Consider the following 13060-nt stretch of genomic DNA (forward strand, 5'->3'; position numbering starts at 1 on the left):
GAAAGATAAAGCCTTTGAGTCAGTGCCCAGGAAATAGGCCAGATGGTCTAGAAAGGAATCAGTATTGCTGAAGCAGCAGGAGCTTGAAATACCCTAGGGATCCACAGCAGACGAGTCTTGTATTCCTGCTTCAGCAGTCCTGGTGGGTAGTTGGAAGAGGGCACTTGCTAGGACCTTTGACAAGTATTTACACTCTTTATAAAAACTTAATTAAAGGGAGGAGAATAGTTTTCCCAATATATATATATAATTAATGCATGTGTTTTGTATCATTTGCTATGTTTTCTTCATTTATAAAGAAACACTTTTAAGCAAACATTTGATACATAGAGGGGCCATGAAAACCCCATGTTTAGGTGCTTAGTAAAAACATTTTAAAAAAAGATACAGGCTGGAAATATCAATCAAATAAGAAATACGTTGTATGTTAGTTTATTTTAACAGCACACAAAGGAATTAAATTCTTCTTCAGTAGTGTGCAGATAAACAATTAGAAATTAATTCTTCACAGAGCAAAACCTTCATTATTTCATGACTGTTTTGTAATTTAATATATCATGGAAGAAACTCAAATAAAATGTCTCTTTTATGACTTGTAGTTTTATACTTATTGTTTTATACCTTCTTTCAAGCCCTTAGGCAATAAGTGCGTAAGGTTACCATCTAACCTTCTAGTTCAAATAGAGCTCAATACTCAGATTCTGTAATCAGACATACCGGTAACATTTTTTATCTCTTTATTGTTTTGTTCAGCAGCTCTGGTCATCTAATTTTCAGCATCCTTGGCAAAGTTTGGCTTATTAGTTTAGGATTGCGTGCTCAATATCCCTGTCAAATATAACCCTGACCTGTTCCTACAGAAGTAATCTTCCCTTTAGGATGTGCAGTAATTTTATTACATTACATTACATTTTACTAAATTAAGCTAGATTGCAAATAAATATCCCAAATAGTGCTCCTTTACTAAGGCAAATTCATAGAAGGAATTAATAGTGTTGTTTTTTTCCTTGAACGCTGTCTCTAACAATTGCCTTGATAGATTATTCAACAAATCCAAGAAATGAAAATATGGGTAGTGATATTACTCTTTTGAATGGCTGTTATTTATTATTATAAAAATGACAATTACAAATATAATTACCATACTCTGCTTTTTAATACACTGTAAATTTGAAATGCAGGGGTCCTTTGATGTTTAAAAGTCTCAGCCGGGTAGGTATGTTAGTCTGTAACTTAAAAAACAACTTAAAAAACAAGTGGTCCTGTAGCACCGTAGAGACTAACAAAAAATATATAGATAGCATCATGAGCTTTCGTGGGCACAACCCACTTCTTCAGTGATCATCTGAAGAAGTGGCTTGTGCCCACGAAAGCTCATGATGCTATATATATATTTTTTGTTACTCTCTAAGGTGCTGTAGGGGCCACTTGTTGTTTTTAAAGTTTTTTTCAGGGTCTCTTGAGTCCTGGTTCCTGGTTCCTTGGCTACGCATGCACCCAAGACTAAAGATTCTTCACTAGCAGTGTCCATTATTTTTTCCTATGTCTTCATGTTCTCCAAACGGAGAGCGGAAGGAGTGACATGGACCAATTGCGTTTCCAGTTTCTTTCTTCTGCTCATGGTCTGAGGTGGAACTTCCATCCATAGCTTTCCTAGTGATCCTGCCTTCTGTTCAGGGTTTTTGTAAATAGCTTTATTTTACTGTAGCTAACTGGAGTACCATTGGGGGTAGCGGTATCCCCCAGACCACCTCCACTTTTAGAGCATCTACTATACCTCAGATCCCAGTTTTACAACCTGCTTGCCCTGCCCCCAGGGCTTCTCAGTTAGTGATAACCAGGTCTCCTGTATGTGCTCCCTTGGGGAGTATGTCATTCCATCCAAGTGTAATCTTGAGAATTTTGTGTTAAAAGGCATCTGATGGAACTAAGGCCACATCTCAACCCTGAACCTTCTGACTCCCTATACATTGATGGAATTGGCATTTTGCAGGCCTGAAATGTTATAAAGAGTGCAGATTTAAAGACTCTACCAGGTGTGGGTGGGAAGAAGATAAAGGGAAACACCCTCATAAGAAGCCATAGAAATCCCTACTTAAACCATGTAACAGATCTGCCTCCTCTGATCCCTGTATGTCAAGCAGACTTTGTGCCCCAATATGGGGAGATGTGTAGCTCACAGCGAACATGGGCCACTACTGAAAGCCGGGAATACCCCTAGCCAGCTGCCTGTGCAAATGATATGTCTGGTTCCATCATCAGAGAAGGAAAGGAGAGTGCAGCCACTCTCTGCATCTGCAGTTCCTACTACAAGAGGAAAAGGGACTTGGCGGCAGTAATAGTTACCTTCTGAGCTGAGTCTGCACTTTCCTATCCACTGACAGAGAGCTGCCCCTCACTCTTCTGCTGAACCCAGCCTTTGCTATTAAGGAACTAGGGTTTACATCAACTCAGAGTCACTGCTACTCTCTGATCCAATGATCTCCACAAAGGTACTTCACTCCATCAGTACACCACTCTCTGGTCCCATTCATTAGATATTGAGGGGTATTGAGATATGGGCACCAAAAGGGTGTCATACACCAATTCAATCTACCAATCATGGCATAAGACATGAGATACTGACTGCTCTGCCTGTAGATTTCAAGGACTCTTATTCTTCCTGCAAGATTCAGGCTGATACACGGACCACTCCAGTGGTCCCAAGATGTGGCATTAGTCTTAAGAGGAGTTCCACAATCTCATGGGTATCCTCTCACCTCTGGCTTCACCTTCACCACCTGATGATTTAAACAGTTCCAGGACCTCCTCAGGATAATTGTGAAAGCTTTACAGATCTCCATGGAAGAAGTTCAGGCTCTTACTCAAGCTTGTGAGCATCCTCCAAACTATGTGCCTAGGTAAAGTGACACTTCCCATCAATAGGCCCATATTAGAATTAGCCAAGGCTGTTTGGCATACTGCACTTAACTATGTCCCAACTCCAGATAAGACTGAGAAGAGATTATTTTGCCTCATCAAAAGGGGCAGACAGTTTTTCCATTTCCTGTCCTGATTTTGCTAGTAGTCCAGCCGTTATCAAGCTCAACAGATTGCAGCAGCCTTGTTTTCCCCATCCAACAGGAATCTTTTTTTTACTTTCCTTGAGAGGAAGAGCTTCTCTTCTGCCATCCTACAATTTCAAATTACCAGGCTGTGGATTTTGAAATGACTTTATTAAACAATTAGTAAGGTGTCTGAATTTGCTAGATTCCTGGGTGGTTTCCTGAACACCTTACTATAATTATTTAATGGAGTCATTTCAAAATCCACAGCCTGGTAATTTGCCATCTGAAAATGTAGGATGGCAGAGGAGAAGCTCTTCCTCTTAAGGAAGGTAAAAAAAAATGTCATGTTGGATGGGGAAAACAAGGCTGCTCAGGAGCTCAGATTGCAATTTAGACTATTCTGGATGATGGATAGCTTAGATGTCCCTCCAAATATCTTTCAAAGCAGCTGCTCCATTTCCTGCTTCCTGGAGACTTCGGTATTATAAGGTGGGTTTCTTGGCTTCAATACATGGGGTTTAATAATTAAGTCCAAGTGATGGCAGAAAACCTCCTCTTCAAGTGTAATCTTATATTCAGCAAAAGCAAACAAATAATTGCACTCTCTCAAAGACTTTTGACCTACCCATTGCTCGCTAGAGATTTACAGCCTGACCACTTGAATGAAGTAGTCTAAGCCACTATCTTAGGGTATGTCTACACTACAAAGTTAATTCGAACTAACAGCCGTTAGTTTGAATTAACTTTCATAAGCGCTACACAGGCAAACTGCTAGTTCAAACTTAATTCAAACTAGCGGAGCGCTTAATTCGAACTAGGTAAACCTCATTCTACGAGAACTAACGCCTAGTTCAAATTAAGTAGTTCGAATTAAGGGCTGTGTAGCCACATATTTCGAACTAGTGGGACGCTAGCCCTTCCCAGCTTGCCCTGGTGGCCACTCTGGGCACAACCAGGGAAACTTGTCTGCCCCCCTCCCGGCCCCGGATCCCTTAAAGGCCGTCTAGGGCAGGATAGCTGCCAGCCTGGCCACCCAAGAGCAGGTTTGCATGAAAATCAAGGTGGTCCAGTGAGACCTCCGACCCTGAGCCCTGAGCTTAGAACATAAGAACATAAGAATGGCCGTACTGGGTCAGACCAAAGGTCCATCTAGCCCAGTAGCCTGTCTGCCGACAGCGGCCCACACTAGGTACCCTGGAGGGGATGGACCGAAGACAATGACCAAGCCATTTGTCTCGTGCCATCCATCTCCAGCCTTCCACAAACAGAGGCCAGGAACACCATTTCTACCCCCTGGCTAATACCACTCCATGGACCTAATCTCCATGACTTTATCTAACTTCTCTTTAAACTCTGTTAGAGTTCTAGCCTTCACAGCCTCCTGCGGCAAGGAGTTCCACAGGTTGACTATGTGCTTTGTGAAGAAGAACTTTCTTTTATTAGTTTGAAGCCTGCTACCCATTAATTTCATTTGGTGTCCTGTAGTCCTTCTATTATGGGAACTAATGAAGAACTTTTCTTTATGCACCCTCTCCACACCACTCATGATTTTATGGACCTCTATCATATCCCCCTTTAGTCTCCTCTTTTCTAAGCTGAAAAGTCCCAGTCTCTTTAGCCTCTCTTCATATGGGACCTGTTCCAAACCCCTGATCATTTTAGTTGCCCTTTTCGGAACCCTTTCCAAGGCCAAAACATCTTTTCTGGGGTGAGGAGATCACATCTGTACACAGTACTGAAGATATGGCGTACCATAGTTTGATACTTCCCCTCCTCCTTCTTCCCCTGGCTTCCCGCTTCCAGCTCCCTTCTCCCAGGTTTCCCCTTCCCCTCTCCCACCCTCTCTCTTCCCCAACAGGGGCAGACACCTGTCCCTATTTTGATGCCCTGGACCGCGTCATGGGAGTGGGATGGTGTGTGCCACCCCGTGGGTAAGCAATCGGGGACCGGAGGGCCATGATCAGGGTGCAGAGGAGGAGCCGCCACGGAGGGTGCCTTGCCGGCTGGACCCCAGAGTTGTCCCAGCAGCGGAGTCACCAGGGTCATCCGGGGAGGCCACACCATGTAAGTGCACTGTCCCCTTCCTGGGGGGGTGGGGAAGGAAACCAGGGACTGCACACGTGGGCCTTGCTTACCACAGATCATGCAGCAACCTGTGCATGTGCAAGCACATGCTGTGCCACCCCAGGGCAGGTGGCTCCAGCTGTGTGCCACATAGGGGCCATGGCCTGATAGCCACATGCATGTTTGAAGAGACCTGACATGCTTCTGACCCCGGGACGGGACAGAGCAGGACGCCCTCTCTTCACAAGCCCCCTCTACACAGAGGCAGGGGACATCTCCCCCCCACCTCAGCCGCACTATACACAGCACAGGCGCATGGGTGCGGTCTCGGGTCAACTCTCACTCCTGGGATAGCTGGACATTCCGACCATGGCCTCTGTGCAAGTACAGCGGCTCTGACGGTGCAGGGCACAGTCATCCTCACCTCGCAGAGGGGGGTTGGGCTTCATTCACTTGTGTCCCCAGGGACAACTAACCACTTCTCTTCTTTCTGCACAGCCGCACCAGCTGCGCGTGCAGGGCACACCACCCTGCCCGGGACATCCTCCCGCACCCGAGGGTTCAGCAAGTCTACTGCAACACTGCAGGGTTACCGAGACCAGCAGCTGAATGCTCTCCCACAGCTCCCAGATGGCAGCCTGTAGCAAGAGCAGCCAGGCTGATAGCAACGCGTCCACGAGATGCACTGGAGTGTGGTGTATGAAGGCACGGACTCCGGCCGGTGGAAGCACGAAATCGTTTTATTGCAAGATTACAACTATCTTTATACCCCCTCAAACTTCCCAAAAGTCCACATCCTGCTTTTCATAAACTGCTTCTTCACAGTCCCAAACACAGCATTCTCGAAGGTCGTTGACTCAGGCAGATGTTGTTATTGTTGGCTCAGGACTCTTGCTTGGTTTCGTCCTTGGGATGCCCTGTCACGCGGCCAAAGCACTATATTTGTTGATTCTCTACACCGGAGTGCCCAGGGGCAGCTCTGGCACCCTGTTACAGAGTGCTGTGGTGTCCGAGTGAGGGCAACCAAAGCACTCGGAGACACAAATGCTTTGCTGTCCTGTAGCGAGGCAGGCAAGCAAGCAGGGACACCTAAGAACTGCCCGAGGGAGGGGGATGTCCCTTTAAGCACCGGCCTCAGATAGCCTCAGGCAACAGCCACACAAAGACACTCCTTGCCTGATGCCCTAACCCTCACCTGGTTCCGGCTAGCCTTAAATCCGAATCAGTGTCCACTCAGTGTGGACGCGGTATTTCAAAATAGCAAAATGCTATTTCGAAATGCATTTTGTGTGTAGACACATTATTTCGAAATAAGCTATTTCGAATTAACTATTTCGAAATAAGATATTTTGAAACAATGCTGTAGTGTAGACATACCATGATATATTTCCTCATTTCAAGAAGGAGGAGGTCCATTCTATATCTCAGATGGGTGGATGTCTTCATATGTTATTTGAGTTCAAGATGACCACTCTGGAGTCCATTATCTGTATTGTATAAATTTAAGTGAAATATATGAGCTAAATGGGTAAAAATAATCTAGTCACTGTCCAAAATTAAACAGTGTGAAGCAAGGTTTGGGTTTTGGGCCTGATTAATGCCATAGTAAACACACTGTTAAAAATCCTTTAGATCTTTTATTAAAGACAAGGTGGGAAAACAGTGTTTGAAAGCATGGAATATTACATAAAGCCTTCATAACAACAACATCCCTATTTCCTTTTCCCTTTAGATGGAGAGTGCTTTTATAGGGAAAACCTCCTTTGTCTGAGTTTTTAAGGTGATATTAACTATTACAATAATTAACCTTTTGGGAAATATAAGAAATTAGTTGAGATGGACTGGAGCTTTTGCTGCTTTTTCATCCTGGGTGGTATTTTTTGGATCCAGAAGTGACAGTGTCATCTAAGTCCCTCTATCTGGCCTGGTCAGAACAGAACATCTCTTAAGATCACAATGATGAAGACCCAGAGTCCTAGGATATGGTGGGTGACAGCCATGATTATGAAGATCACTCCAATAGTCAGTTTTTTACCCCAAAGTCTCTTTAACGACCTGATAAAGAAGTGATGGATAGAGTAGCTCATCCTCTCATTATTTTGTGCATGAATTAGGCCTGGTATCCAACACACCAATTTTCATCACTGACTTCTGGTTCCCACTTTTTTTGTTTACCAAGCATGATCTTAACACAGTTCTAGAGTTATATCAGTAATCATTTATGTTTAGACTAATTCGGTCTGTCTCCCTTTCTTACTTTTTCCCCATCAATGTTTGTTATAGATAATTATCCCATAAACTTTCATGTACTTTATACAGTTGATCACACAATTAGAGTAAATTTGTAGCCCCAATTATAACAATATCCCAACAAAGGCAACTGCTTCTCAGTTCTCAGTTTGAAGGATGTCTTTCATCATATAGACATTCACCCATCTCACATGGATTTTCTGTGCTTTTTGGTGGAACTAAAACATTACCAGTGGAGGGTTCGTTCTGGCCTCACAGCAGCCCCAAGAGTGTTCATGAAGGTGTTCTTGATAATAGCAACATACTTGCATTGCCAGGACAATCCAATTTTTCCTAACCTTGATAACTATCTGCTTGCAAGATCGTCATTTGGGGAAGTTCAACTGACAGTATGCTCAGTTTCCTGCAATCTGCAAAACTTCAAATGAATTTCAAATGTCCACTTTAATCCCCAAGCAGATTATAAAATTGATTAGAGCAACTCTGGATTTGACATAATTAACCCAAAACTAATTTACCTGAAAAAGGAGTCTTGCAATCAGGGATCTCAAAAATCACCCAACTTCAATTGAGTCCATAAAAACAGTTAATGTCTGTCTGGTCTTTCTACAGATACATAACAAGCACACTTCACCAGGTTCCATCTGTATTGCCTTGAGAAATGTATGTGCATAGTCTGCACTCAGAACATAAACATGTTAGATAAGTTGTGATCCCTCAGAGTGTTCTGACTTCTCTCACCTGGTGGGGGAAAAAGAAATCTGTGTTTGTAGGGGTTCCTTTTGTTTCCCCTTTAACTACAAAGAATCCCCTCTCTCCTAGGTTAGGGAGCACATCTGGACTGCCAAGAGGTGCAAGATTCTTGGGGCTTGTCTTCACTGCCACGGTCAATCTTCTGGCATTTGATTTAGTAGGTCTAGTAAAGACCCGCTAAATCGAATGCTGATGGTGCCAATTGTGAGGAGTAAGGAAAGTCAATGGGTATGTTTCTCCTGTTGACTTCCTGCTGTGGGGATGGCACTGAAACTTGGCTTAAGGTATGTCAACTCCAGCTATGTTATTTATGTAGCTGGAGTTGCATACCTTCTGGCTTTAGTATAGACCTTCCCAGAGTCCCAGTAACACATCAGTCTTCTCAAACTTTGGACAGTTCATGAGGCTTGCCATAGGCTTCTGTCTTTCATATGTTCCCATCATATCAAACAACATAATGTCAGTGTTCTACCTTAAAAAGAGACAAGCTCTGGAATTGGTGCAACTGACATAAGATCACCCTTTTGCATAGTAATGAACCTTGTAGCAGAGAGCCTCAGCAGAGGTCGCTTTCACAGAGACTGCATGTGAGTACTTCACAACTGTCAGTGAGGTCCACTGTCATGGGACCTGTTTGCATCCTGGTAAAGAAGAAATGTCCAGTCTATGGCTCCTATGTTGCTCAAGGGCACAATTCCAGAGGGGATTTATTCATGGTTCAGGGGTCAGATACACTAGTGTATGCCTCCTCCATCATGTCCTGAATAAGATCAACCAGGACAAATTGACAGTGATCCTAGAGGCTTCTTGATGGCTGAAACAGTTTTGTTTACCAGTATCTACCAAATATCCACATGTTGCTGAACGTTCTGATTCAGAACAAAGGCAAAACCATCTATCCCAATCAGATCTCCCTCCAGCTTACAGCCTTGTATTTGGGTGACAAGCATAGAAGTTTTGCTGCAAGGACGTCCAATCCGCTCTCAGCTACTGAAGAAGGGCTTCCAGATTAAAATGTTATACTGCCAAATGGAAGAAATTCTTCACCTGGTGCCAGCATTGCCATACACATGCATTGGATTGGATTTTGGCATTCCAACCATTTTGGAATCGCCCCTTTCCCTGAAATCTTTGGGTTTATCCATTACCTTATTGTTTGTGCACCTAGTAGCATTCAAAACTTTCCATTCTCCAAAAGATAAAAGTGTGGGGTATATTCATCCTTTTACCATGACATTTCTGAGGGGGGTTTTCAGAAACCAGCCTTCCCTCCAGTATTGGTGCCAATTCCTAATTAGGACCTTTATCTCCTACTGTCAGAAATTATGAATCCACCATTTGAGCCTTTGGCCTCCTATTCCCTTTTCTAACAGCAATCATTTCAGCTAGAAAAGTTGGGGAGTTTGTGGCTTTTGTAGCAGACCCTCCCTACATGGTGGTCCATATTGACAAACTGTCACTAAGGTTACATCCCAAATTCATTGCGGAGTTCCCTCAAGATTCCACCTGAATTGGCCTATCCATCTAGTGATGTTGTACCTGAAACTTCTTACCACTAGAAAAGCTAGAAGATAATTCCTTGGGTATCTGTAGAACTTTGGCTTTTTATTTACCATCAAAAATGAAGTCTTTTTGAAATTCTCTGAGATTATTCTTCTCCTGTGCTAAGTGGATGAAAAGGGAGGAAATTTCATTTGACACAGTCCCAAATTAGATTGCAGGCTATATTTTACTATATGACGGTAACTCCTTCTCCTCAAGGTATAAGGGCCTATTCAACTACTGCATGTACAACTTTTCTCAAATCTGTAGAGAAGTGACACAGAACTCATTGCATACCTTTACTAGACTTTATGTACAGGTCCAGGCTTGTTCAGCATTCTTTGGCACAGCAGTCCTGCAATCTGTGGTGTACCCTGGGTCCTCACACCCTCCTCCTCTTCAATGGGTACTGCTTGTGAGTTACCCACATAAATATAGGGGCCAGCATTTGAACAAAAAAGGGACGTTACTTTCCTTTATAGTAAATAAAGTTCTTCAAGATGTGTGATCCCATTGGGCATTTCATGCCTGTTCTCCTCCTCTGCTCAGCTAGTCACTTGATTTTCAGTAAAATAGGAACTGCAGAGACAGATTGTCTGTGCTTCCACTTGTGTGGTTCGTTTAGAGCATAAGGAGGCACAGGACAAAGGTGAATCAATAGATACTGCTAGTGAAGAATCTTACAATCTCTGATGCTGGAGCACATGTGAACTCCCAATGAATATCTGTATGGACTGCACAACTTGAAAAATTCCAATGATAAGGTAAGTTATTTTCCTTAAAAATTGCACAAGAAGAACAAATACTTTTATTGTTCAATTTAATTAGAAAAATAATTTCCAGAAGCCAAGAAATAAATTAGTCTTCCAAGTTCACCACTAAATCATAGATATCCTGTGGTCCCCAATTCAGTATATCAAATATAGTAACCAGACATTTAATTCAGAGATAAAATTATATTCTGTGAAATGCTTTACTTTTTTGAAGGTTAAAGTTTGACCATAATATGAGCAAGATGTCATCAAGCAACATGTTTTTTAATATCTCTGTTTGCTGAAGAATAAACTACTATAATCTCTCTTATTTCCACAGGCTGGAGCCCAACCAGATGGTTATTCTATAGTTCATAGAAAATGTCATTCTCAGTTTACTGACACAGCAGATTACAGAAGACATGGTATCAACACATGGCAAGATGAGAGTGGGATATATGCCAATGCGGATACAAAGCAAAAGGTCTTCCCAGTAACTAATCCTATATCCTCAAATGTATGTCAAGATCATTTCTAAGCAGTAATAATGGAATCTAAAATAGACACATTGTATCTCATGTATTAACTATTTTTCCAAATATTTCAATAAATATTTTTGAAATGCTTTCTACAGTAGATGCATTCTGCAAGTGATCTCTTTATATTGATTTACACTATACCTATATTATATGAAGGCTTTTTACTTTCTGGCCAAATGGGCTAATGCAATCCTTGGATATATAAATGGGAGTATTGAGTAGGAATAGAGTGGCTATTTTCTTCTATATTTGGTACGGATGTGACCATTGCTGGAATTCTGATGTCATAATTCAAGAAGGATGTTGGCACATTGAAGAGGGTTCAAAGAAGAGCCTCAAGATGAAAAAAGGTCTAGAAGACCTGCCTTATAGTGGTAGACTGAAGGACATCAGTCTATTTAGTTTAGTAAAGAGAAGGATAAGGAGTGATTCAATCAGCCACTAGGGCTGTGTCCAGACTCAGGGGTTTTTTCGAAAAAAGTAGCCTTTTTTCGAAAAAACTTCACCTGCGTCTAGACTGCAGCCGCGTTCTTTCGAAATTAAATCGAAAGAATGCGGCTTTTCTTTCGACGGTGGTAAACCTAATTCCACGAGGAAGAACGCCTTCTTTCGAAAGTGCTCTTTCGAAAGAAGGCGTTCTTGAAAGCAAACAGGCTTTTTAGAAAGAGAGCATCCAGACTCACTGAGTGCTTTCTTTCGAAAAAGCGGCTTGCTTTTTCGAAATTCCGCGTGCAGTCTAGACACTCTCTTTCAAAAGAGGCTCTTTCGAAAGTATCTTTCGAAAGAGCCTCTTTCGAAAGAGGCTTGCAGTTTAGACATAGCCTAGGTCCCTACATGGAGAAAAAATATTTAACAATGGGATCTTCAAGAAAGGTATAACATGATCCAATGTCTGGAAGTTGAAGCTAGACAAATTCAACCTGGCATTGTGACATACATTTTTAAGTGAGGGTAATTAACCATTGGAACAGCTTACCAAGGGTCATAGTGCATTTTTATCACTGGCAATTTTTAAATCGGGATTGTTTTTGAAGATATACTTTGTAGCTCAAAAGGAATTATTTTAATGGAAGTTCTATGGCCTGCCTGTGTTATACAGGCAGTCAGACTTGATGATCACAGTGGTCCCTTCTGGCCTTGGAATCTATGAATATGTGAATGTGAAAAAAGACTATCTATGTGATGTACCGTTTGAAACTAAAGACTGAAGACATCACTGCCCATAAAATTCACTTTTAAAAAAAACAGAGCACAGTAGATTTCAGTCATGAACAAAGAGTCAGCAATCCTGCCTGCTGATCCTTTTTCACAATTGCCATGGTGCTTCCCACACCTGAACTTTACTGATGGTTGTTCCACACAATTAAGAGTCTATGAGTGTACCATTGTAATTGGCACATTTGGAGTGCAGAGACACTCCAGAGTCATTTGCTGATTGCTGGAATCCCTGTGGTAATTGACAGATGCACTAGCCTATGTTAGCTTTAAAGGCAATTGAGCAAGTCAGATGAAGCAAATCAGTTGGGCCTGCTGCCAAAAAGTAGTATGAGCAGTTTGGAAATGTACACTTCCCCTGCTTAAAAGCAACATAATGGGACCACCACCAGCAAAATAGTGAAGAAATGTTACCATCTTTAAAATCTGTAAAGACTGCAAATAGAAAGCAGATTAAGAACATTTTGAATCCTGGTTTCTTGCCATTGACCACCCAGATGTAAAGAGCTAGGATTTGGAAACTTATTTTTCCTCCCTTTAACAGCTCCCTCTCCATTAAGACAGGGATCAGAGATTTGATAGATCTAAGGATTTAACAGTTACCAGAAAAATCTCTCCTTGACAGACAAAGATAGAGACTGAGGAACAGAGAGATCAGCAAAGAATGCTAATATATTAGTGATCTGTAAAAGTATCTGGGAGTAAAGAGGAATCCATGTAAAAGAAGTTGTAAGATTCAAGAAGAGCCTGAGAGAAGAGGTAAAGGAAAACACGTAACACCCATCTCCTTCTTTTCATCCCCAAATTTCCAGAAAGAGTATTCGGCAGCATTTCAGCTGGCAGCAGTAGGGACCTATAAAGAATTGTTCACATTAATGAGAAATAATGTTTCACATAA

General features: G+C 42.2%; 1 protein-coding gene across 3 annotated transcripts in view; it reads left to right on the top strand.

Moving 5' to 3' along the window:
- Nucleotides 1–11044, top strand: part of CFAP95 (cilia and flagella associated protein 95) — a 37772-nt gene extending 26728 nt beyond the window's left edge. Inside the window, exons 6-7 of one of the 3 annotated variants that reach the window (XM_075931700.1) lie at nucleotides 6844–6891; nucleotides 10749–10885. In XM_075931700.1, coding sequence (XP_075787815.1) covers nucleotides 6844–6882 — 39 coding nt within the window. In that variant the 3' untranslated portion in view covers nucleotides 6883–6891; nucleotides 10749–10885. Of the gene's footprint in view, nucleotides 1–1443; nucleotides 3206–6843; nucleotides 6892–10748 lie in introns of those variants that run through there. The other 2 variants (XM_075931699.1, XM_006137840.3) reach the window with 2 other exon arrangements.
- Nucleotides 11045–13060: the final 2016 nt, after the last annotated feature.

The sequence above is a fragment of the Pelodiscus sinensis genome, chromosome 6 (genome assembly GCF_049634645.1).
Source record: "Pelodiscus sinensis isolate JC-2024 chromosome 6, ASM4963464v1, whole genome shotgun sequence".
Lineage (NCBI taxonomy): Eukaryota > Metazoa > Chordata > Testudines > Trionychidae > Pelodiscus > Pelodiscus sinensis.